General features: G+C 36.7%; 3 protein-coding genes across 3 annotated transcripts in view; 1 reads left to right on the top strand and 2 right to left on the bottom strand.

The window, feature by feature from the left end:
* Positions 1-26,870, top strand: part of LOC308434718 (olfactory receptor 6C3-like) — a gene marked incomplete at both ends in the record, with an annotated part of 78,184 nt that overhangs the window by 31,020 nt on the left and 20,294 nt on the right. The gene's annotated exons all lie outside the window — the stretch shown is intronic.
* LOC308434719 (olfactory receptor 6C2-like) lies at positions 549-1,502 on the bottom strand (the record flags this gene model as incomplete). The annotated part of the gene is made up of 1 exon (XM_080935111.1): positions 549-1,502. The coding sequence occupies one exon, from the start codon at positions 1,500-1,502 to the stop codon at positions 549-551; it is 954 nt and encodes a 317-aa protein (XP_080791237.1).
* LOC308434746 (olfactory receptor 6C2-like) lies at positions 12,124-13,059 on the bottom strand (the record flags this gene model as incomplete). The annotated part of the gene is made up of 1 exon (XM_080935141.1): positions 12,124-13,059. One exon carries the CDS (start codon positions 13,057-13,059, stop codon positions 12,124-12,126), a length of 936 nt encoding a protein of 311 aa, XP_080791267.1.

The raw sequence follows: 26,870 nt of genomic DNA, 5'->3' as shown, positions 1-26,870 counted from the left end.
ATTCTATCTCAGTTTCACGTTGATATATTCCATGTCTTATAACTTGTGCTATGTCTTCAGCCATAAGTTTATGTCATCTAGTGATGGTGGGTAGGCAAGAGCAGGAGCAATAACTTGTATTATTTTGAGGGTCTTTGAAGCTTCTCTAATAAAAAAGACATAGAAAGGAAGATATCCCATACCTGGCACTGGGATTGTCAGTTTATAACCCAAAGATTCTAGGAAAAGTATAATATACCCAGACAGAGTATCTATGTTCAAAATTCTTTGACACATTTTGTAATTAGCCTATAAAGGAGTGGGTTTGTATACTTTTTATGTATCATAAGTTGTAGTTAACTGTCCTCTTATGATGTCTTATCCCCTAACCTCAGTCCCTATTCTCAATTAAGCCTCCTTCACAGTGTTCATCACCACAGTTTTTATATGACATTTATTCTTCTGCTCCTTTCTCAACAATTTTTTTGAGAAAGTACATTCAGATACTGATTCATTGAAGAAGAGACAAATATATATGGGTTTAATGGTTTATGCTTAATATTTTATTTCTATATTTGAACATTTTCTTTCTTCACTGAGATCATGACAATCTTTTTGAGGAAATAACTGAAGGATTGTCTAACTTGTTTATTTCTCAGAGTATAAATGAATGGGTTTAACATGGGAGCAATTGATGTCATCAGAACTGCTACACCCTTATTGATAGCCACTGATTCCTTAGCTGATGGGTTGATGTAAATGAAAATACAGCTTCCATAGGTGATTGAAACTACTATCATGTGAGAAGAACAGGTAGAAAAGGCCTTTTTCTTTTGCTGGGCTGAGGGGAACCTTAGAATGGTCTTGATGATATGTACATAGGACAGAACAACACACGCAAGGGTTAGAATGAAGGTCAGCACTGCACAGACAATCACCAGCTGCTCTATGAGCCAAGTGTCTGAGCATGAAATCTTCAAAATAGAAGATGCATCACAGAAGAAATAATCGATAACATTTGAATCACAGAATCTCAAATTTAGGAACAGGGTAAATGGTGGGAGTATGATGAGCAAGCCAGCCATCCAGCAGCAGAGAGCAAGCCTCTGACACACCTTCCTGTTCATGATGGTTACATAATGCAGGGGTTTGCAGATGGCTACATAGCGATCATAGGACATAATGGCCAGAAGAAAAAATTCATTTACTCCAAAAACATCAGCAAAAAACAATTGAGTGACACAAACATTATATGTGATTGACCTGTCTCCTATTGCTATGTTGTACAAATACTGAGGAATACAAGCTGATGTAAATGAAATTTCTAATATGGAGAAATTTTGTAGAAAAAAGTACATGGGTGTTTTAAGGTGGGAGTCCAATATAGTGAGGGATATGATAGTGAGATTCCCAGTTATGCTGAGCATGTAGGCAAAAAATATAAACACAAAAATCGGAATCTGAAGTTGAGGATCGTCTGTTAGTCCCAGCAGAATGAAGGTGGTTATTGTGTTGTTCTTCATTATTCACTTCTGAGTTGTTCAATCCTCAGGTAAAATGTACCGATTTCTTCTTTGCAAAGCAGGAGAGAGCAGTGAACAGTGACTGTTACAGTGAACTTATTTCTGTGTCATTTCTTCTGTAAGGAGAAGCTGATAATGTTGATATTCTTTAGTGTTTATCTATATAAGTTATGACACATATTCTTGCTTTTTTTTTTTACTTGTAATCTCTTCCTCATTGGGTTTTCTCGTGGTGTTATATTCAAATCACAATGTGTTCTGATTCAATAAAATTATTGAGTTTGTATGTTTAATATTTCTTTTGTATTTGAAAGATGCACATTCAAATGCCTTTCCTAAAATATTTGATCCTCTATAGAATAAAAAGATGTAACAACTCATCTGAATTCCACGAACAGGCTCTGTTTCTTTAGCTGAAACTTGAATTTTATATTTTACCATGATGATTAAGGATGCATTTATGAAGTTTGTTTTCTGTTTTAGGTTGAAACTTCTACATTACTTTATAACACCTGAATTTTTATATTTGTCTGTTAAAGTGTAATTCATATATACTGTTTACTCAGATATACAATTGACTACATGTGAAAATGTTTATCAAAGCTGAGAAAAGAAAATGTATGCCCTTTATTCTTTCAGTGTGTTGATTATAGGAAATATTTTAACAAGTTATCAATACCACCAAGATCAAAATCAAGTTAAAAATAGTACACTTGCTCTCCATATACTGACTGAGTAACTATTTATTTAGAGGTTCAGTTTGAATCCTACTTTACTAACCTCTGCCTAAAGCTCTGTTGTCTTCTTTGTTCATTTGTGCTCCAGTGTCAGGTGATTCTACCTTGACACTTTCTCAGAGAATGTGAGCTTATCGAATTCATGTACTGTTCTATTCTCTTAACTCAGAGACCAACCCAAACCAGCATAGTCCCAGAATGGTCATCCATGTGCATGAAACTCTTCAGCAGTATTTATACATACCCACACCATTGGTTTGCAGACTGAAAGTAGCATTGCATTCTCTTTGGGTTACAACTGTAAACAGTTTTGTCACTTCCAAACTGTTTTGTGTCTGTGTATGATTTTTGCATGTGTATATTTGTGTGTTTGTTAGAGGTGGTCATGTATGTATATATGCATGCATTTGGAGCCCAGAGTTTCACATCAGGTATCCTGCTATATTATATTTTTTGAGACAAAATTTCTCACTGAACCTCTCTGCTTTGCTGACTTGGCCAAGCTAGCTAGCCAGTGAACTCTATGTATCTTCCTAAGGATTACTAGTGTGCACCACCACTCTGACTTTTTATGTAGTTTCTGGGGATCAGAACTCAGGTCTATATACTGGCCAGCATTTTATCCACTGAGCTGTTAACTAAGTCCCTGTCATTGATTTTAACTTTAAAATTTTGGTGGGTTTTAAATTTGATCTTGATAATTTCATTTTGTATTTGAAAAAAGAGAGTTTACTAGTGAGTAAAGTTATTACTTTACTACACGCTGGTCCAATATAATCTCCTCCTTTCATTATCTCTCCTTATTACTTGGATACTGAAAATTTTAGCTTTCTTGAGACATCTGTCAGTAATATATTCAAGATAGAAGTCAAGGAATTCACATATGTTCTTCATATGAATTCATGTATGATTTTTATGTTATTTACATGAAAACATAGTCTATACTTTAAAGAATAATTCTCAATGTGCTCTTTTGTGTCACTTTATTTAAGACTGTTTAAATATATGCAAAGTATGTTTTTACAGATTTATAATTCTTAAAATATATTTTCCTTAGCAAAAGCTACATCTATTTTGAACCTTTATGTAACAGAATGTTGTTTATGAACTTTTAATTACTTTTCCTTGAACTTACAGTGAGGCTATGTTGTAGTAATAACACTTAAATTGCCACAGATCAATATGGTAAATATACCTTGCTTCAAGATTTTTTTTTAGTGTAGTCTCATTATCTAGACCTGGATGGCTCTGTATTCACTATAGAGATTGGCCTGGCCTTGAACTCACAGAGTTCTGCCTGCCTGCTTTTGTTTCCCAAGAGCTGTGATTAATTGTGTGTGCTACAGTGACTCTCTGTGTGTATTCATTTGTTTTGTTTTCAAAATTTTTGAGAGTTTTCTATTCTTTTCCATAAGTTCTGTTCTATAAAGTTTTCAGTCATAAAAGTGTGCCATGATATAAGTCCTGATCTATGAGGTTTTCCTTCATAAAATTATACCGTGGAATAGTCAGCTTCTAAGTTTTCATTTAAGGATTTCTCCATCATTATCTATAGGTTTACCATTATATTTTCTATTTCTGTTTCTTTAATGAATATTTTAGTAATACATGAATATCAGAGTTAAGGATTTTCTAATTTTTGATTTAGAGTAATAGTTGCTCCATTGGTTTACACAGGTGACACTTTGTTTCATTAACACATTGAATGAACTATATTTTAGTTTTTAAATGACCATCTCCATTTTTTGAGTATTAAGAGTAAGCCTTTCTTTCCCTATTTTCCTAATAAAACTAGCATATTAGGTGGACAGTTGTCCTTTTCCCTAAAATAACCACTGCCTCAATAGATGAAATCTGCATCTCTCTAAATTATATGGCAGGTTTCTTATCACCATCAATGGGAAGAAGGGCCAACAATGGTTTTGGAAGACCCACAACATTCCAGGATCTATAAAGACTTAATTATTTTAATCAATTGAATGCACTTTTTTTTAGCCCCCTTCTTTTGTCCACACATATCTTGTGAGTGTCTATTCTTGGATCTAGTTTGTGATAACTTCTTATTCCTGTAGTGTTGTGTGATAGCCCTGGCTGTAAAATAACCTTCATTTACTTTATTAAAGGCAAATATACCCTAGCTTTCAAGAGGCAAGGCTTAGAAAAATAATTCCATCTTCCAAAGAACTTTTTATTATAAAATTACAAAAGTTTTCAGAGGGTCAATTTGTCCTCATCAGGATAAATTATCATACTGGATGATTTTTGATTCTACATATTTTCCCTTTAAACAGGAGGATGAGGTTATGATGTCCATAAATGCACATAGTATTTACACTTTGATTAAAAAAACAGCACAATTAAAATACAACTTAGAGCCATCTGTGTATCTTTATGCAACAATTTATACAAATAATTACAGCAGTTAATTTTGGTATGTCAGGTCCTATATGCTTACCAGAAAACCATCGCCAAATATGGACTTGAATGAAAAGCCACTGTGCTTACTCTTCTGACAGCTAATGGTAGGTTCAGCTGATTCTTTAACAAGAGTCTGGATTCTATTTTGATACAGAGAACCTACCAGGGAAACCTTGTGTAGAACTTTCCAGTTTCAATGTATGGATTTCCACTTTTTCTCATGCTGTGCGAAGGCCTAGCCCCACAAAACCCTCCAATGTTTTTCATCTTCAACACACTCGGCTGATTTTCTTAATTATAAATTTAGTTTCCTTTTATGCTATGCATACATTCTAGATTTCTTCTAGCTGGAAATAAAACACAACTTCAAATGTTGCCTTTTTTTTTCTTCAAAGAATTGACTTGCTTTCTTTGGATAGGGTTTTCACTATTCAAATTGCATTTGATTTATTTTCTAAACCTGAAAGTAACTAAATAAATAAACATCGGAGTCCTCAGTGACCTATGTTCAGACCTCACTAATGAGTATCTATAATGAACCTGGGCAAAAAATCCTGGAAGGCACTGTAGTGGGGACAGTGTCCTTTGAGACATAAATATGCAGCCATAGCAACGGTACAGACCAAAGACACAAGGGAGAAAATTTATATGGTCAAGAACTGGCTGGTATCTCCTGTTTTTTTTCTTATCATTAATCAGTGGTGAAAGGCTATAAGGCTGTTTCAACTCTTATTTTACTCACTCATTATTGTGATAAAAAAAACATTAGAAAACTTGAAGCAAGTTTCCTTTTAATATATGGAAGTAAATAACAGCATTCATATTTAAAATAAATATATTTTATTATTTGCAGTTATAACTTGCTTTATTTCATTAATTACATAAACTGTTATCTAAAACAATGATCATAGAAATTTATGGTACATGTTATGTACTTTTCTGCATCCATTTATATTAACATCACACTTCCTTGATAATTTTGTATAATTATTTCAGTTACTTGCACCCCTTTTTCTTCCTTCCATAACCACTCAACTTCAAGTCCTTTTTTTTTGAAACTCATCAAGCACAATTTGCTCAGATGTGTCAGTATTATTGGATGGTGGTAAACCCAGTAAGTGCCATACCCTTAAAGGAAAATACATGTCCATGTTGGAATTCTATCCACTTAAGTCTGCATAAATATTGTTCATTCTGTATCACCTTCTTTGACTTCATATATGCAACTGTCATGATGAATCCAGGAAACACCATTTCCTTGTAGTCATCCACCCCTCCTTTCAAATGATCCCTGAGCCTTAGGATAATGGGGTATGCTAAGGGTGTCTTGCTTGGGGCTGAGCATTCCATAGCCTATCCCCATGGACACTTTGGTCAGTTGTGGGCATTTTTGTTAACTTCCATCCATTTGCAATGAACATTGATGGATACAGTAATCTATCGGCATAGCAAGAAGTCATTAAGAGACACTATAATACTATATTCCTTTACTTGTTTATATTAAAACTTTATTTAAAGGAAATTTTCATTTTTTTGTTTTTTTCTAGGATAGTTTATGTGTTTACATTTGAAATGTTATCTCATTTCCCAGTTTTCCCCTCTCCCATACCTGCTCCCTCTTCTTCTATGAGAATGCTTCACCTCCCACCAACCTACTCCCACTTCAACACCCTGGCATTCCCCTACATTGGGGAAATGAGCCTTCATGGGGCCAAAGGCTTATCTGCCTGTTGATGCTACACAATACCATTCTCTGCTACATACACAGATAAAAACATGGGTTCTGCCAATGTGTACTCTTGGTGTTTTAGTTCCTGGGATCTCTAGGGGTCTGGTTGGTTGATATTCGTATTCTTCTTATGGGGTCCTGTGCTTCGTCTGATGGTTAGCTTCAAGCAATGCATCTTAATCTGTATCAGTAAAGCTCTGAAAGAGGCTCTCCAAAAAAAAAAAAAAAAAAAAAAAAAAAAAAAAAGCCTCTCCGGAGTTATGCATATCAGGCTCCTATCAGCAAAAATTGCTTGGCATCAGCAATAGTGACTGAGTTTTGTGGCTGCATGTGAAGTGAATCCCCAGGTGGGGCAGTCTTTGGATGGCTTTTTCTTCAGTCTCTGCTTCAATCTTTGTCCCTGTATTTCCTCCTGTGAATATTTTCTTTCACCTTCTAAGAAGAACTGAAACATCCACATTTTGGTCTTTCTTTTTCTTGTGCTTCATACTGTTTGTGAATTGTTTCTAGAATGTTCTGAGCTTTGGAGCTAATATCTACTTATAAGTGATGGCATGTCATGTGTCCTTTTGTGTCTGGGTTACCTCACTGAAGATGTTATTTTCTAGTTCCATCCATTTGCCTAAGAATTTTATGTAGTCATTGTTTTTAGTAGCTAAGTAGTTCTTCATTGTGTAAATGTACCACATTTTCTGTATCCATTCTTCTGTTGAAGGACATCTGGTTTGGGTTCTTTGCAGCTCCTTGCTATTATAAATAAGGCTGCTATAAACATAGTGGAACATGTGTCCTTGTTATAGGTTGGAGCATCTTTTGGGTATATGCCCAGGAGTTGTATAGTGTGGGGAAGATAGGCCTGGATTCTCGCTTGAGATAGTAGAAGCCTGGGGAATGGTGAGTGAGAAAGCAGGTAGCTTCCTGGACTCCTGTGAATCAGGGGCCCTTGCCATAGGCACCACACTGCTCTTTGGACACTGGCCACACCTAAAGTCCCTCTTCTGTAGGTAGATGTGATCACAGGCCACATAAGCTAGGCAGAAGCGATGGGCAGAAGCAGGACCACCCCCAAATATGTAGACAGGTCTTCCCAAGCCCTTAGGCCAAGCAAATAGGAAGTACCGGTTGTCAGAATCATTTCAAAATTATATATACGGGATCTTGGGTCGAAAGAAAAGAGATGTATGTAAAAATTATTCTTCCACCCCGAGTTCCTTTGTTCTAAAGAACTGTTAACATCACCAATTAGGAAGAGATTTTCTCTCCCAAAGCTACTTGTATCTTGCACTGTAGTCTCTCGCTGGCTCACTTCAACCTGGCCTGGTGCTCCAGGGCTGTAGTGGAAACTCATGCCTTGCCGAGCATAGCAGCAAAAGCAATGAAGCAGCAGCCTGGCTGGGTAATCTCCCTGCTTACCTGAGCTCGTGGGCCAGACCCATTGGCAAAGGTGGCTGAGGGCACCCTATCTAAATCCAGAGATCTGTGTGGAATTTCTGGCACCAGATCCCACAATATAGCTGGGTCCTCATGAAACACTATGTCCAATTTTCTGAGGAATGGCAATACTGATTTCTAGTGGGGTTGTACAAACTTGCAATCCCACCAACAGTGGAGGAATGTTCCTCTTTCTCCACATTGTGGTTATGGGACTATTTAGATGGTTTATCTGATTCTGATTTAACTTTTTGGAACCTGGCATCTGTCTAGAAAATTGTCCACTTCCTCCAGATTTTCCACTTTTGTTGAGTATAGGTTTTTGTAGTAGGATCTGAAAGATTTTTTAATTTTCTCATTTTTTTTTGTTGTTATGTCTCCCTTTTTATTTCTGATTTTACTAATTTGAATACTCTCTTTGCACCCTCTTGTTAGTCTGGCTAAGGGTTTATCTATTTTGTTGATTTTCTCAAGGAACCAGCTCCTGGTTTTGTTGATTCTTTGTATAGTTCTTTTTGTTTCTATTTGGTTGATTTCAGCTCTGTGTTTGATTATTTGCTGCCTTCTACTGCTCTTGGGTGTATCTGCTTCTTTTTGTTCTAGAAATTTCATCTGTGCTTTCAAGTTGCTAGTATATGCTCTCTCCAGTTTCTTTTTGGAGGCACTCAGAGCTATGAGTTTTCATCTTAGCACTGCTTTCATTGCATCCCATAAGTTTGGGTATGTTGTGCTTTCATTTTTGTTAAATTATAAAAAAATCCTTAATATCTTTCTTTATTTCTACCTTAACTAAGTTATCATTGAGTAGAGAGTTGTTTAGCTTCCATGTGTATGTGGCCTTCCTGTTGTTTTTGTTGTTATTAAAGACCCAACCTTAGTTCATGGTGATCTAATAGGTTGCATGGGATTATTTTGATCTTCTTGTATCTGTTGAGGCCTGTTTTGTGACCAACTATATGGTCAATTTTGGACACAGTACTGTAAGGTGATAAGAAGGTATGTTCTTTCATTTTAGAATAAAATGTTCTACAGATGTATGTTAAATCCATTTGGTTCCTTCTGTTAGTTTCACTGTGCCTATGTTCAGTTTCTGCATTCATGATTTGTCCATTGATAAGAGTGGCATGTTGAAGTCTCCCACTATTATTGTTCATGGTGCAATATATGCTTTGAACTTTAGTAAAGTTTCATTTATGAATGTGGGTGCCGTTGCATTTGGAGCATAGATGTTCAGGATAAAGAGTTCAAATTGGTAGATTTTTTTATTTAATGAGTATGAAGTGTCCTTTCTTATCTTTTTTTGTTAACTTTTGCTTGAAAGTTGATTTTATTTGATATTAGAATTATTACATCCACCTTTTTGGGGGACCATTTGCTTAGAAAATTGTTTTCTACCCTTTTAATCTGAGGTAGTGTTTGTTGTCTTTCTCACTGTCCTCCATACAGATCCAGTCTGTTAGTCTATGTCTTTTTATTTTGGGAATTGAGTCCATTAATGTTGAGAGACATTATGGACCAATGATTATTGTTTCCTGGTATTTTTGTTGTTAGAGGTGGAATTATGTTTGTGTGGCTATCTTCTTTTTGGTTAGTAGAAAGAAGATTACTTTCTTACTTTTTCTAGGGTGTAGTTTCTCTACTTGTGTTGGAGTTTTCCATCTATTATTTTTTGTCAGGCTGAATTTGTAGAAAGATATTGTGTCAATTTGGTTTTTATCATGGAATACCTTAGTTTCTCCATCTATGTTAATTGGGAGTTTTTCTGGGTATAGTAGCCTGTGCTGGCATTTGTGTTATCTTAGTGTCTGTATGACATATGCCTAGGATGTTCTGGCTTTTAGATTTTCTGTTGAGAAGTCTGCTGTAATTCTGATTGGTCTGCCTTTATATGTTACTTGACCTTTTTTCTTTACTGCTTTAAGTATTGTTTTTTTGTTTTGTGCATTTAGTATTTTGATTATTTATTATATGATGGGAGGAATTTCTTTTCTGTTCCAATCTACTTGGAGTTCTGTAAGCTTCTTGTATGTTCATGGTCATCTCTTTCTTTAGATTAGGGAAGTTTTCTTCAATAGTTTTGTTGAAGATATTTACTGGTCCTTTAAGTTGGGAATCTTCACTTTCTTGTATACTCATTATTCTTAGGTTTGATCTTCTCATCGTGTCCTGGATTTCCTGGATATTTTGGGTTAAGAGCTTTTTGCATTTTGTATTCTCTTTGATTGTTGTGTCAATGTTTTCTATAGTATCTTCTGCACCTGAGATTCTGTTTTCTATCTCTTGTATTCTGTTGGTGATGCTTTTGTCCATGACTCCTGATCTCTTTCCTAGGTTTTCTATCTTCAGGGTTGTCTTTCTTTGTGATTTATTTTTTGTTTCTATTTCCATTTTTTAGATTGTGGATAAAAACCATTTCTTCACCTGTTTATGTTCTCTCATAATATTGAAGGGAGTCATTCATGTCCTCCTAAAGTACTCTATCACCATCATGAGATATGATTTTAAATGCAAATCTTGCTTTTCAGGTGTGATGGGAGAACCAGGACTTGTTGTATTGGGAGAACTTGGTCCTGATAATTCCAAATTGTCTTGGCATCTGTTGCTTTGGTTCTTGTGCTTCCTTCTTGCCATCTTGTTATTTCTGATGTTAGTTGGTTTTACTGTTTCTGTCTTGTGTTTGTCCTACTTGTGGCCATGTGAGTCTGTGATCTTTGGAGTGAGTGTGCTTCAGGGGGACCAGCTCTCTCTGGGCTGGTTTTGGGTCTGAAGAACTGTGAGACAGCCTTAGCTCTGAGCACAGAAGGAGACCAGAAGAGCCATGTCCCAGACCACCCTCAGCTTCTATGCCCCACATCTTCCAAGCAGGTATCTTTTTGGACAGTCAGTGTAATGAAAGTAGAGTCCTGCTTGTGAGCTTAGGAGTGAGAGCTCTCCTGTGAGACCAGCTTTCTGAGAGCAAGTTTTGGGTCCAGAGGGATTTGGGACAGCCCCAACTCTGGGTGCAGTAGTCCCAGGCATTCCTGTGATTCCTGTGCCCTGTGCGGACCTAGCAGGTCTCTCTTTGGACAGTCAGTGGGGGAGAAAGTGGAGTTTCACCTGTGAGTGAGCGTGCTTAAGAGTGAGAGTGCTACTAAAAGTTCAGCTCACTGCAGGCAGGTTTTTTTTTTTTTTTTTGTCCAGAGGGCTTTGGGGTAGCTCCAGCTGTGGGTGCAAATAGACACTGGAGGGCCCTGTAGCTTTTCCTAAGTGACTTAAGTACTATTTATGGGACTCAGGAGTTTGAGAATGAGTGGGTCTCTGATTCTTGTGACTGCTCTTGGGACGCGTCCTTCTTTTGAGTTGTCTTGTTCAACTTCTATGATGAATTTTGCTTTGTCTTACTATATTTTATTTACTTTATTTTATCATATTTTGTTTTTATATATTAGAAGTATATTTTATTCTAACAAAAGATCAAATGGAAGTGTATCCAGTGGTGAAAAAATGGGGAGGGAACTGGGAGAAGTAGAGTGAAGGAACACTATAATCAGAATAAACAGTAGAGAAAAAAAATCATTTCTGGGTCTTCAATTCTATTCCATTGATCTACCCTTTTGTCTTTGTACCAATACCATACGGATTTTTATTTAAAATCATAATTGCTCTATAATACAGTTTGTCGTTCTTTTATTGTTGAGAATAGTTTTTGCTATCTTGGATTTTGGTTATTCCAAATGAGTTTGAAAATCGCTCTTTTTAACTCTATGAAGAATTGAGTTGGAATTTTGATGGTGATTCCACTAAATTTTTAAATTGCTTTATGTAAGATGGCCATATCAATATTGCCAATCCATGAGCATGGGAGATTTTTCCATCTTCTGAGATCTTTGATTTCTTTCTTCAGAGACATAAAATTCTTGTCATATAGATTTTTCCACTTACCTGGTTAGAATCAACCAATGTATTTTAAATTATTTGTGACTATTGTGAAGAATGTCATTTCCCTATTATCTTTCTAGGCCTGTTAAGCCTTTGAGTAGAGGTTTGTTTGAGTTAATTTTATATCTAGCCAATTTGTTGAAGATGTAAAAATTTCCTGGCAATTGCTTCTCTGTTGTTTTATTTTACTTTGTCATTCTTTTAATTCTTAATTTTAAAGTAAATTTTCTGAAATCTATTAGCACACATGGAACAATATGATCCTAGAAGATATTTGTGGGAGCAGGAATGTCAGTTGACAACAACGAGAAAGAGTGATCAGGAAACATAAACCTGACAAAAATGTTTAGGAAGTTTTTCACGCATATTTATTGGGTTTCACCCGGTCTTATTTCTTATAAAGTATTATAATTCTTTTTATTGATTCACAGAAGGCTTTTTTGACTTGCCTGTTCCTAAGTGTGTAGATGAAGGGGTTTAGCATAGGGGCAATGGAAGTGGTGAGAACCATCACACCCTTGTTGATGGCCACCTCCTCCTTTGCTGAGGGCTTGATGTAGATGAAGATGCAGCTGCCGTAGGTGATGGAAACCACAATCATGTGGGAAGAACAGGTAGAGAAAGCCTTTTTCTTTTGTTGGGCAGAAGGGAATCTAAGAACTGTCTTGATGATATTAGTGTAGGAGAGAACAACACACACCAGTGTTATAATGAGGGTCAGTACAGCACAGATGAGAACTGTCTGCTCCATGGACCAAGTGTCTGAACAAGAGATTCTGAGGAGAGGAGAAGCATCACAGATAAAATGATCAATGATATTAGAATCACAGAACTCCAGATTTAGGCCAAGGCTAAGTGGTGGAATTAAAATACATAAACCAGCAACCCAAGAACAAAACACAAGTCTTCTGCAGACTGCAGTGTTCATGATAGTCACATAGTGCAGTGGCCTGCAGATGGCCACATAGCGGTCATAGGACATGGCAGCTAGAAGGAAAAATTCAGTTACGCCAAAGAGGTCAGTGAAAAATACTTGGATGACACAGGCATTATAGGTAATCACTTTGTCACCCGTTGCTATGCTATACAGATATCTGGGGATGCTTGCAGATGTGAATGAGATCTCTAATAAAGCAAAGTTTTTAAGGAAGTAGTACATGGCTGTTTTAAGGTGAGGATCAACTAAGATGAGGGAGATGATGGCCAGATTTCCAGTTATGCTCAGTGAGTAGGTGAAGAAGAGAATGATGAAGATCAGAACCTGCAGCTGCTGGTCATCTGTCAGTCCCAGTAAGATGAAAGTTGTGACAGTGTGGTTCCTCATCACTGATTTCTGGTTTCTTTTAGATCTGCACTGAACATTTAGAGCCTTTTAAATATAAATGCAGTTTTAAATTTTCCAGATTTTTCTTATTCATGAAACCTCAAACATTACCCTTTAAATGCACAGTGTGGAAGGACTTTGAACTACTGTGGTTCTGTTATGTTATGTGAAGCACAAATACCTTTTGGCTCAAGAATTATCAAAATTGGTTGTAATTTATGATACATTTTACAAGTGTGTTGGTCCTTTGTGATGTGCTGAAAACATGAGAGAACTATGAACAATGCAGTAACTTCTGGTCTCTTTTGGAACTTTATAATTGAAAAGTTTAATTTTGTTTACTGCAACTTGTGTTTTCACCTTGAAGACTTCTAGACTTATAATTTATGAATATACATTGCATGCACACATGTCAACTCAGCTATGTGTACTACATATCTATAAACATAACACACACACACACACACACACACACACACACACACAAACACACCACACTTCTGTAGTTGTTTCCATCTTACTGCATTCTTATTGGGTTTCTCTGTCCCTTAGTGATCACTTAACCCTTCAGAGTTGTACATAGCAGGGAAGGCTTTAAAGCATGTTATAATTATGCAGAGAACACACACATTCTCTGAAGAAATACTCGGAAGAATAAATTTCAAAGATGTCATCTGTGATGACTTTTTGTCCCATGCTATTATGTTTTAATCTACTTTTCCTACATAGACTAGCCTAAACCTTAAGATAAAACATGGAATAAAAGAATTAGAAAAATGACTAATCCAATTTAAGAGAAAATATTGTGACACAGTTGAGGACATTTGCAAAAGTAAATGGCATTTTAAAATTTTGAATAGATATTTGCATATTCACTTAGAAACAATGGCTTTCCTACAAATTATGAGGTTGTGATAGTCAATTTGACATCTTCTTTGTTTTAGGCCATTAACAAAATTATAAAAATTGGCATTTTAAAATTACCTTTTACTTAAAAAATATGGCATTTCATCCGTTCTTAGGTGATAAATTATCATTATTCAGTTTATCTCTATTATACCATATTTTTATTTTTCCATGGCCCCTTTGATTCTCAGTTGTGACCTGACATATTAATTGGAACATATTTCAGATACAACCTATCCCAGTAGCATGCTCTTTTTAATAAAGGTAATATGCTACAATTTGGACCACATGCCCATTGACAGATGTTTTAGGCACTAGTTCCAGGAAAATAAGAGTTCTCTGTTCCCAATTTACCTGGCTGATTTTCATTTTTCCAACTCTAGTTTAAAATCTTCTAGAGAGTTTCCTCAAGTCTGACAATTGTGGAACCAGAAACTGTTGTCTCTGCAACCCTAAGAAACATTACCTGTTTTGTAAACAAAATTACTCTTTAAGAACCAAAGTAATCATTTGAGGTGAATCATGTGTGTAATCCCAACAGGAGACTGAGACTGGACGATTGGGTGTTAGAATGCATCCTGGATTACATGTAATGATCCTCTCCTGAAAACAGTTTTAACTAAAAACATATCCAAAAAATATAATCAGCAGTTCGGCTTCATACAAAATGTAAATAAAGAAGGTCAGTATGAAAACACTTAGCACTGGAAGCCCAAATAGAAAGGAAAATATCTTTGTAGATATTTGATTGAAAAATATGCGATAGAAAAAATACATTTAGAAGAATTAGTTAGACAACCAGGTGATAAATATTTTGCTTTGTTTACTTTTATAGGTCACAACAGAGGAATTGCCTTCTCTTTCTTGGATGCTTCAATAAAATTTCTTCTTTCTCTACCTCTAGTCTCAGAGAGGGCAGAGATTACTAAGTAGAAGATTAGCATTGTCACTATTAGTCCTTAGTAATCAGTTCTGTCAATGTAGGTAGCTGATTTTTGTTTATTCTATTTTAAAAATTAAATGAGAAGAGAGATTTTTAATGAGGTAATTTATTGTTCACCAACTTGTCAGTTGTTGTTGGTGGGTGGGTAGGTATTTACCTAGTTATAGGTACACAGATATTTTGATGATGATGATGATTTTTGACTTGAAATTCTCAATAAAAGTGAAAGATTTTTAATAGCCATCAAAATGTAGCATTTATTTATGTATTTAGTAAACTTTTCATGTGCTGAGATTATAGGCATTTATCACCTGCTGAGTTTAACACTTAAATGCCAACAATTTTTATATATAAAAGTCTCCCTAGATTACATTTATATATGTGCCAAGAAACCATGTTGTGTAAATAAAGGGAATGATTTATAAAATATAAAAATTATCACTTATATTTATTTTCTATTTTAAGAGTTAATTTTTTCCATGGTATAAAAAATTGAGATCAAACAAAGTAAATATAATAAAGACAAAAAATTTGATTGTGCTTACCATTGTGACTGTTAATGATAAATTTTATTGGTTGTTGAAGTTTGAAGTCTTAAAATTCCTTAATTAAAATGATAATTGAGATGAATATTCCATATCAACTCCTAGTCATCTTAGCAACTGTCAAGCTCAAGACTGCTTGAGGATGCATGAAACCTGGGTAGAATCCGTCTTTATCCAGTTTCTCGAACTTCCCTATTATGCTGTTTTATTCTTCCTGTAAAAAGAAAAAAAACCCAAAACAACAAATCAGTGATACGAAGGCTGCAGAATGTGAGGAATCATCTCACTTATGATACTTGTTACTCTGACTTATCAGACTAATGACCATCTTCTTCAAGTGTAACCTTTGCCTATTTGGTAAAAATGCAACTAACAAAATAAATATAATCCCTGGTGATACACACTCACTAATGAATCTTATGAGTAACCTAATTTCAGGTTAGAAAGCATGCTGCATTGTGCTTCTTCAGAGACAGTGTCTTTGGAGACAGAAGATACAGTATTAGAGTTCATCAAGACTGGAAAAGAATCGAAGTATACACTAATCTCCAGGCTTAGACATAATACATAATACATAAAGTGAAACAAAACCTAAGGGGAGATCTAATAACAACCACATTTCTTATCTAAAGCTTGTTATGTAAATCATTTTTTTTATATTTGAGAAATTTTAATTAGTTAACAGAAATGGAGAAAATACATAAAATCACATAATCAAATTGCTGCTTTTACTGTAGTCGTTTGTTCTACAGTTGTATCAGAATGCATATAATTACTACTTAAAAATCACTGAAAGACTTCTGCATAAAACCACAGTAGCAGCCTCATCCATTTGGCTTGGTGAAAGGAAACAGGCAGTGTGGTTGAAACAAAGCCATTTTTATTCCTTAAAGAAATGATAGTTAAAAATGAATTTATCAATACTAGCTGAGATTTAAAAAAACAGGTGGGAGAGGCTGTGAACAATGTCCGTACCATCAGTGGCTTGTTGTAGGTTCGACCCAACTACGGGAAATCCTTGCCTTAATAATTAGCCACATGACTAAGGACTAGATATATAATTGCAGTGGAGGGACACCTGGGACTTGAAGACTGGAGTAGAAAACAGTTTGTAAATGTTAGTAAAAATTGTCTGACATTGGCTTTCACTCTTTCCATTCACACCACCACTGAGACAATCTAGAGCAGAGTCTGGAGCTCAATGGACCAATGGCCCTGTAAACCTTCACTGACAGATAAAAGGGGATTTATCTTTGAAACTAGGAGGTAGTGGCAAGCTCTCTCATAAAGATGATGGCTGAGGTTGGCAGTAGTGCACAGGAAGTGTTCTCACCTGTCCTAACAACTTGCACATTGAATACCACAGGGAGAGAGGCCTGCAGAGCTCAATACTGGGCAGAACTAATGGCCATCTATACTTAGGAGAGAGAGTGAGAGGACCGAAATGCTAGGCTGAGGGCTGAGAACCTTGCTCTCAAAGTTCCCTCCCTAAGTCAGAAGGAAACTACAGTAAGGATCCCACCCTGCTTTCTGAACCAGAGAGGTCATTACAGAGAACTGCAGTTGTGTAGTTGTGTGGAAAACTCACTTCCAAAGGTACCAATGAAGAAACACATAATCCAGATTTATTTTTACATATTTAAACTAGAACCACAATCTGTGTCTTCTCCACCAATGCAGTTCTCTACATAAAAAAAAAAAATCACAGAGAGTTCAAAACATATTCCACCAAGGAAAAAAATATCAATTGATTTGACTAAAAATATCTTGTGTAATTCCATCATTGTTTACACTTTGTTCATTGTTAATTAATTTTTTGTTGCAAACAATTTTGATAAGATTTTAATTGAAATAGAATGATATAATTGCATCTTTTCCTTTCTTCCTTCTAGCCTATACCAGATACCTTCATTTGAACCTTGCCTATGTCCACTCAAGTAGATAGCCTCTTTATCTATCTATCTATCTATCTATCTATCTATCTATCTATCTATCTATCTATCTATCTATCTATCTTTCTTTCTATATATATATATATATATATATATATATATATATATACACACACACACACACACACACACACACACACACACACACACACCACAGTCTCTTGAGTCAGTTTTTGTTGTTTGTGTGGATATGGTTTAAGGACTTACAACTCTGCAATGGACAACCAATAAGAGAGCTTATCTCTTGAAGAGGCTAATTCCTTTCCCAACTAATTCCTTTCATTAGCAGCCTGCAGTTCTTTGCCTATGGGTGGGACCCCATGAAATTTCCCCTCCCTCTGCATGAATATGTTCACTGATGTACTTGTTTTCTAATATTGTGTATGCAGATATTTTTAGGAGAGATTGTTGCAGAGTATACATCCTGGTATTTTGATTTTTATTTTGCTCCATCTACCATGATGTTCTAGAGGTGTGAAAACTGTAATATAGATTTATCCACTGGGCCTGGGTTCTCTACAGTCAGTTACCCTTGCATTGTGTCCTGTTGCAGTTTTCTGTGATGGTCTCCATTTGCTGCAAAGTGAGCCCTTTTTAATAAGGGGTGGTAGCTTCACTATCTCATTTGCATTGGAAGGTTGTTAATGCAGAGACTTGCACCTGTCCAAATACTGAGATTGATTAGTTATTTAACCCCTAACCCTAAATCGAATATTTAATTATCCTGAGTTTAGGAATCTCCATATGTCCTTCTTGGCCAACAACTCAATTGAATGGGACCCACTGCCATCACTGAAGCCTTGCCTTGCAACAAAAGATGACCAATTCAGACTCCATATCCTTAATTACTCCATATACTAAGAGTCCTCACTAGAGTCATTCTCATAGATTTCAAGAAGTTTTTACTACACTAGATTTCCACCCTCCATATGACCCCAGTTCAGTTCTTTCTCCCTGCACTCTCTCCCTTCATTCTTCCCCTAGCCTGATTCTTCCTGTTCCTGTCCTTACCCATCTCCAGTCCATCCACAAAATTTATTCTATTTTCATTTCCCCAAGGAGAGCCATGTGTCCTGCTGTTAGAGCCTTCTTCTTTACCTATCCTCTCGGGGTCTATGGAATGCAGTTTGAATACCATATACTTAACAGCTAATATCTACTTATCAGTGACTATATACCATGTTTGTCTTTCTGGGTCTGGGTTACCTCAGTTGGGATGATTTTTTTACATTATGCCAACCAGTTACAACCAGTTGCCTAAAAATTTCATGATGCCATTTTTAAAAACATATGAGTAAAAATACATTGTGTAAATTTACCATTTTTTTTTGTCAATTCTTCAGTTGAGGGATGATTAGGTTGTTTCCAGTTTCTGGCTATTATGAATAAGGCTGCTATGAACATGGCTGAACATGTCTTTTTGTGTTATGATGGAGCACCTTTTGGGTATATGCCCAAAAGTGGTATAGCTTTGTCTTGAGGTAGATTGATTTAACATTTTCTGAGGAATGGCCAAATTGATTTTAAAAGTGGCTGTACAAGTTTGCACTCCTACCAGCAATAAAAGAATTTACCTCTTGCTCTACATTCTTTCCAGCATGATCTGTCAGTTGTGGTTTTGATTTTAGCCATTCTGACAGTTATGAGATGGAATCTCAAAGCCATTTTTATTTATATTTCCCTGATGGATAAGTATGCTGAGCATTTCTTTGTTTCTCAGCCATTTGAGATTCCTCTACTGAGAAATCTCTTTTTAGATATTTACTCAGTTTTAAAATTGGAGTATTTGATTTGTTGATGTTTAGTTTTTTTGAGTTATTTTAATACACTTTGGATATGATCTCTGTCCAATGTGGAGTTGGTAAAATTTTTGTCCCATTCTGTAGACTACTATTTTTCCTTTTAACAGTATTGTTTGTCTTGCATAAGATTTTCAGTTGCACGGGGTCCCATTTATTTATTGTTGACTTAATGCTTGTGCCATTGGTATTCTGTTCAGGAAGTCATCTCCTATGCTTATGCATTCAATGCTATTTTTCACTTTCTCTTCTGTGAAGATTAATGTATCTGGTTTTATGTAGAGGCCTTTGACCTTCTTGGGCTTGATTTTATGCAGGATGATAGATATGGATCTATTTGTATCCTTTTACATGTATTGTTAGACAAACAACATTTGTTGAAGATGTGTACTTTTTACTGTTGTGTATTTCTGGCTTCTTCATAAAAAGTTAGTGATTATTATACATGCATATATTTATGTGTGGGTCTGTAAAGCAAAATGTCAGATTAGTTTTAAATTAATTTTTTTATAACTGAGAATATTTAACATTTCTGTAAGAGTTTACCAGGTATTTGTATTTTATCTTTTGAGAACTCTCTTTAGTTCTATAACATATTATCAAATTGGGTTACATTACTGGTGTTCATTTACCAAAAGTTAAGTACATTTTATATGTTAACCCTATGTCATATCTATAAAGGTATAGCTATTCTTTATTATACTGTAGGTTGTCATACTTCTCAAATGATGATACTCTTTGCTATATAGAAGCATTTTACCTTCATGACATCCCATTTACTAATCGTTAATCTTAATGCCTCTGTTAGCAATGTACTTTTACAGCTTCTCTTTTATTTTTACTTTTTGGCTTTTTTTTTTGTTTTTTTTTTTTAAGGTTTGATACTATGCATTAGGTCTTAATAGTAACAATGAGCAAAAAGTAAATGTAAAACAGGATGTAAACCGGAATTAGTCAAAGTTTTCTTGGTGTGTAAGGATTGAGCATGACAGTTTTTTTTTTCTTGAACTTCACACAGTCTGTTAGTTGTTTCTGGGGCAGTCCAAGATCTGGGGTTAGTATCTTACTATCAGTGACTGCATATTATGTCTGTTCTTTTGTGACTGGGTTATCTCACTCAGGATGATATTCTCTAGATATAAGCAGTTTCTTAAGTATTTCGTTAAGTCATTGTTTCTGATGGCTGAGTAGTATTCCATTGTGTAAATGTACCACAATTTTTGTATCCATTCGTCTACTGAAGCACATCTGGGTTCTTTCCAGGTTCTGGCTATTATAAATAGAGCTGCTATGAACATTGTGGTGCATGTATCTTTGTTGTATATTAAAGTGTCTCTGGGGTTTATGCCCAGAAGTGGAATAGCTGGATCTTCAGATAGTACTATGTCCAATTTTCTGAGGAATCGCCAGACTGATTTCCAGAGTGGTTGTATCAGTTTACAACCCCACCAACAGTGGAGAAGTGTTCCTCTTTCTCCGCAACCTCGCCAGCATCTGCTGTCATCTGTGTTTTGGATCTTGGCCAATCTGATTGGTGTGAGGTGGAAACTCAGGGTTGTTTTGATTTGCATTTCTCTGATGGCTAAGGATGTTGAGCAGTTCCTCAGATGTTTCTCAGCCATTCGATATTCCTCAATTGAGTACATTTTGTTTAGCTCTGTACCTCATTTTTTAATAGGATTGTTTGATTCTCTGGTGTCTAGCTTTTTAAGTTCTTTGTATACCTTGGATATTAGGCCTCTATCTGATTTGGAGTTAGTACAGATCTTTTCCCATTCTGTTGACTGCCATTTTGTTTTCTTGACAATATCCTTAGCCTTACAGAAACTTTGCAATCTCATTAATTCCCATTTGTTAATCTTTGACCTTGGAGCTTGAGCCATTGGTGTTTTGTTCAGGAAATTTTCTCCTGTGCCATTGTGTTCTAAGGTTTTCCCTACTTTCTCATCTAATAGTTTCAGTGTATCTGGTTTAATGTGGAGGTCTTTTATCCACTTACACTTGAGCTTTGTACAAGGAGATAAGAATGGGTCTATTTTCATTCTTTTGCATGCTGAGTGCCAGTTGGACCAGCACCATTTGTTGAATAGGCTGTCCTTTTTCCATTGAATGTTTACGGCTCCTTTGTGAAAAATCAAGTGACCATATATGTGAGGGCTCATTTCTGGATCTTCTATTCCATTGATCCACTTGCCTATTTCTGTACCAGTACCATGCAGTTTTCAGCACAATTGCCTTGTAATATAGCTTGAGGTCAGGGATAGCGATTTCTGCAGATGTTTTCTTGTTGTTGAGGATGGATTTTGCTATTCTAGTTCTTTTCTTATTCCATATGAAATTGATCTTTTCAACTCAATGAAGAACTCGTTTGGAATTTTGATAGGGATTGGATTTAATATGTAGATTGCTTTTGGCTGGATGGCCATTTTTAAAATGTTGATCCTTCCAATCCATGAGCATGGGAGATCTTTCCATTTTCTGAGATCTTCCTCGATTTCCTTCTTTAGAGGTTTGAAGTTCTTGTCATACAGGTCCTTCACTTGCTTAGTTAGAGTCACACCAAGGTATTTCAAAGTTTTTGTGACTATCGTGAAGGTTATATTTTCCATAATTTCTTTCTCCACATGTTTGTCCTTTGAAGATAGAAAGGCTACTGGTTTATTTGAATTAATTTTGTATCCAGCCACTTTGCTGAACTTGTTTACCAGCTGTAGGAGTTTCTGGTAAAATTTTTGGGGTCACTTAAGTACACTACCATGTCATCGGCAAAGAGTGACGTTTTTATCTCTTCCTTTCCAATTTATATCCCATTGTTCTCCTTTTGATGTCTAATTCCTCCAGCCAGGTCTTCCGGTACTATGTTTAATAGGTAGGGGGAGAGTGGGTAATCTTGTCGAGTCTCTGATTTTAGTGGGATTGCTTCAAGTTTCCCACTTTTAAGTTTGATGTTGGCTGTTGGTTTGCTGTATATTGCTTTTATTATGTTTAGGTATTGACCTTGGATTCCTCTTCTTTCCAAACATTTTAACATGTAGGGGTGTTGGATTTTGTCAATTGCTTTCTCATCATCTATTGAGATGACCATGTGATTTTTTTTCTTCGAGTTTGTTTACATGTTGGATTACATTGATGGATTTCCTTATATTAAACCATCCCTTCATCCCAGGGATGAAGTTTACTTGTTCATGGTGAATGATCCTTTTGATGTGTTCTTGGATTTGGTTTGCAGGGATTTTGTTGAGTATTTTTGCATCAATGTTCCTAAATGGGTTTTGTCTGAAGTTCTCTTTACTTGTAGGGTCTCTGTGTGTTTTAGGAACGATGGTTATTGTAGCCTCAAAAATGAGTTAGGTAGTATTCTATCTGATTCTATCTTGTGGAATAGTTTGGAGAATATTGGTTTTATTTCTGTAATAAATGTACGATAAAATTCTGCAATGAACCCGTGTGGACCTTGGCTTTTTTTGGTTGGGAGGCTTTTGATGACTTCTTCTATTCCTTTCGGTGTTGTGGAATTATTTAGATGGTTTAATTGGTCCTGATTTAACTTTAGGATCTTTTATCTGTCTAGATATTCATCCATTTCCTCCAGATTTTCCAACTTTGTGGTTTATAGGCTTTTGTAGTGGGATCTGATGATTTCTTGATATTCCTCAGTTTCAGTTGTTACATCTCCACTTTCCTTTCTGATTTTGTTAATTTGTATACTCTCTCTTTGCCCTCTAGTTATTCTGGCTAGGGGTTTTTCAGTCTTGATTTTCTCAAAGAACCAGCTTATGGTTTTGTTGATTCTTTCGATGGTTCTTTTTTTTCTATTTGGTCTATTTCTGCCCTAATTTTGATTATTTCTTGCCATCTACTCCACTTGTGTGTATCTGCCTCCTTTTGCTCTAGAGCTTCTAGCTGTGCTGTCAAGTTGCTGATGTATACTCTCTCCAGCTTTTTTTGGAAGCGCTCAGGGCTATGAGTTTCGTCTCAGTACTGCTTTCATTGCATCCCATAGGTTTGGGTATGTTGTGTTTTCACTTTCATTGAATTCTAGAAAATCCTTAATTTCTTTCTTTATTTCTTCTTTGATCCTGGTATTATTTAACAGAGCGTTGTTTTGTTTCCATGTATATGTATGCTTTTTGTTGTCTTTGTTGTTGTTAAAGACCAGCCTAAGACCATTGTGATTTGAGAGGATGCATGGGAGTATTTCAATCTTCTTTTATCCATTGAGGTTCGTTCTGTATCTAGTTATGTTGTCAATTTTCGAAAAGGTGCCATGGGGTGCTGAGAAGAAGGTGTATTCTTTTACTTTAGAATGGTATGTTCTGTAGATATCTATTAATTCCAGTTTGTTCATAGTCTTTGCTAGTCTTACAGTGTCCTTGTTCAGTTTCTGTTTTCATGATATGTTCATTGGTGAGAGTGGGGTATTAAAGTCTCCCACTATTATTGTGTTGGGTGAAATGTATTTTTTGAGCTTTAGTAGGGTTTCCTTATGAATGTGGGTGCTTTTGTATTTGGAGCATTTATGTTAAGACGAGAATTTTTCCTTACAGATTTCCAGTGTAATCAGAAAAAGGGTCCTGCATTATCTTTTTTGATAACTTTTGGTTGGAAATTTACTTTATTCGATATTAGAATAGCCACTCCAGCTTGCTTCTTGGGGCTGTTTGCTTGGAAGTTTTTTCCCCAACCTTTTACTCTGAGAAAGTTTTTGTCTTTGTCTCTGATATGAGTTTACTGTATGCAGCAAAATGTGGGATTTTGTTTATGTATCCAGTCCAATAGCCTATGTTTTTTTATTGGGAATTGAGTCCATTTATGGTAATAGATATCAAATAATTGTGGTTGCTGTTTCCTGCTATTATTTCTTTGTGGGTTGAGTTGTGTCTCTGTCTCTTTCTTCTTTTGGTTTTCTTGCTTAGGAGTTTTCTTCTTTTTACTAGGATGTAGTTCCCCTCATTGTAATTGGTTTTCCACCTATAATTCATTGTAGTGCTGGGTTTGTGGTCAGATATTGTGTAAATTTAGATTTGTCTTGAAATATCTTCATCTCTCCATCTATGGTGATTGATAGTTTTGCTGGGTATAGGAGCTTGGGCTGGCACTTGTGCCCTATTAGGGTGTGCATGATGTCTGTCTAGGCTCTTGTAGCTTTCATAGTCTCTGTTGAGAAATCGTGTTTGATTGTGATTGGTCTGCCTTTATATGTTACCTACCCTTTTTCTCTTACTGCTTTTAGTATTCTTTCTTTGCTTTGAGCACTTGGTGTTTTGACTATTATGTGTTGGGAGGAATTTCTTTTCTGGTCCAATCTATTTGGAGTTCTGTAGGCTTCTTTGTGGGGCGCTGCCTGCACATTGTACATTACAAGATGGTGCTGACATCCGGCTGGAGTTAGCAGTAAACAAGTCATGTGCACACGTGCTGGGTAACTTTCCACTCCTTGAGCTCTGCCTCACCTGTGTCGTCATTGGGCCTGATGAATTTCAACCAATCAGGGGACTCCACGTCCAAGGCGAGGACTGATTCCTATATAAGGGGACAGGCTAGATAGTTCGGGGTCTTTGTCTTCACTTGTTGCAAGCTTATGTTCTGCTTCTCGAGATTCATAAAGCTTTACCGCAGAAGACTCCTATTTCATGTGCCGGGTTGTTCTTGCTGGCGAGACAGTTGCGTGGGACATCTGGTGCCGAAACCCGGGAACTCGACCACTCCTTCGTCAGCACCACCGAAGACCCCCTGTCTCTGGGCAGGGAGGTTCCAGAACTATGGGTTGATAAGTTTGGCAAGGTATGTCTGACCCTGGATCTTTCTTTAATTTTGGTTTAAATCTTCCACGGCTGTGGGAAGGATCCGTAGAGGCTCTGGTCTTTGTCTGTGCGGTTTTTATTCTCTTTCTTTTAATTTCCTATGGTGTCCATCGGTGCTGGTGTTAATTTTGTGCTTAAGTGGGACATATTAAGCCCCAGGAACACTTGCGTCCCATAAGTGTTTTGTAGATAAAAAAGTGGAATGCATTGAGACTCGCCTTTCAGTTTCACTTTGTGCGGCAATGTAAATAAGCCTTGGGCATTACATCGCTGTGATGGGCTCCTCACACTCGACCATTACAGCCCTGCAGTCAATTCTTAAGCAGAGAGATCTAGAATTGCCCACCCGCATCTTACAGCATTTCGTAAAAGAGGTAGAGTGTGCTGCCCCTTGGTTTGTGGTCTCTGGGTCTCTCTCACCAGCCTCATGGAAAAAATTGGGTAGAGATTTAGGCTGTGCACAGACTGCCGGCGACCTCGGGCCCGGGACCATGGCCATTTGGACGATGGTACAAAATTGTTTAAAATATGAGAGTTGTAGGCCTGCTGTCGCTTCGGGGCAAGTGGCATTGAGTGTAGTCCAGGATAGACTATCAGAAGCCGAACATAGTGAGAGGATGGGCGCACGCAGAAAAAGGCACCCCCCCCAAGGAAAATGGACCTCCCGGTACGATGCACAGCGGGAGAGTTGTCACCCACAAACCTTCAGATTTTCATTTCCTTATGCCCTCTAATATTAAGAAAAGGGGAGCAAGCTTGTACCCTGTAGAGGACCTTGAGGCTCTTAACATTGATAGCCCCGAGACATCAGATGATGATGAGCGAGAAGGCTTGGACCCAAAGAAAGGCAGGGTCTGGGCTTTTCGTAAGCGACATTGAGGCAGTACGGCCCATACCATGAAAAACGGAGGATCCGGTATGGGTTCCTCAATGGCCCCTTACCTCCGGAAAATTAGAAGCTGTTATCCAATTAGTTAGAGAACAACTACAATTGTGTCATGTAGAACCCTCTACTTCACCTTGGAATACCCCCATTTTTGTGATTAAAAAGAAATCAGGAAAATGGCGATTGTTGCATGACTTGAGAGCCATCAATGAACAAATGCATTTGCTTGGCCCTATACAACGTGGCCTACTGGTTCTCATGGCACTCCCAAAACATTGGCCTTTAATGATAATAGATATTAAAGATTGTTTCTTTTCCATACCTTTACATTCTCAAGATAGGCCTAGGTTTGCCTTTACCCTTCCTTCTATTAAGCAAATGGATGTTACCCATGTCTCCTCCTTTGGTAAGCTGCAATATGTACATGTATCCATTGACACCTGTTCGGGTGTAATTGCAGCCACTCCCTTATCTGGAGAGAAGGCCTCACACGCCATCCAACATTGCCTAGAGGCCTGGAGTGCCTGGGGTAAACCAAACTTCTTAAAAACAGATAATGGTCCTGCTTATACCTCACAAAAATTCCAACAATTTTGTAGCTACATGGCTGTGACACATCTCACAGGTTTGCCTTACAACCCACAAGGGCAAGACACCATCGAACGTGCTCACCGCACCATCAAATCCTATTTAATAAAACAAAAAGGGGAAATTATGCAAGCTCTACCCCTGTGCCTAGAACTGCAACTTCCATGGCACTATTTACCTTAAAATTTTTAAATCTTGATGACCACAGCCATACGGTAGCTGAAATGCATTGCCTACCCATGGACAAACCAAGAGAGATGGTGAAATGGAAAGATGTCATAACTAATAAATGGAAAGGACCGGATCCTGTGTTGATCCAATCCAGGAGCTGTTTGTGTTTTCCCTCAGGATGAAAATGATCCCTTCTGGGTCCCCGAGAGGCTCACTC

The sequence above is a fragment of the Micromys minutus genome (genome assembly GCF_963924665.1).
Source record: "Micromys minutus genome assembly, chromosome: 22".
Lineage (NCBI taxonomy): Eukaryota > Metazoa > Chordata > Mammalia > Rodentia > Muridae > Micromys > Micromys minutus.
The sequence above is the reverse complement of the archived record's forward strand: the minus strand, read 5'-3'. Positions and strand labels throughout refer to the sequence as shown.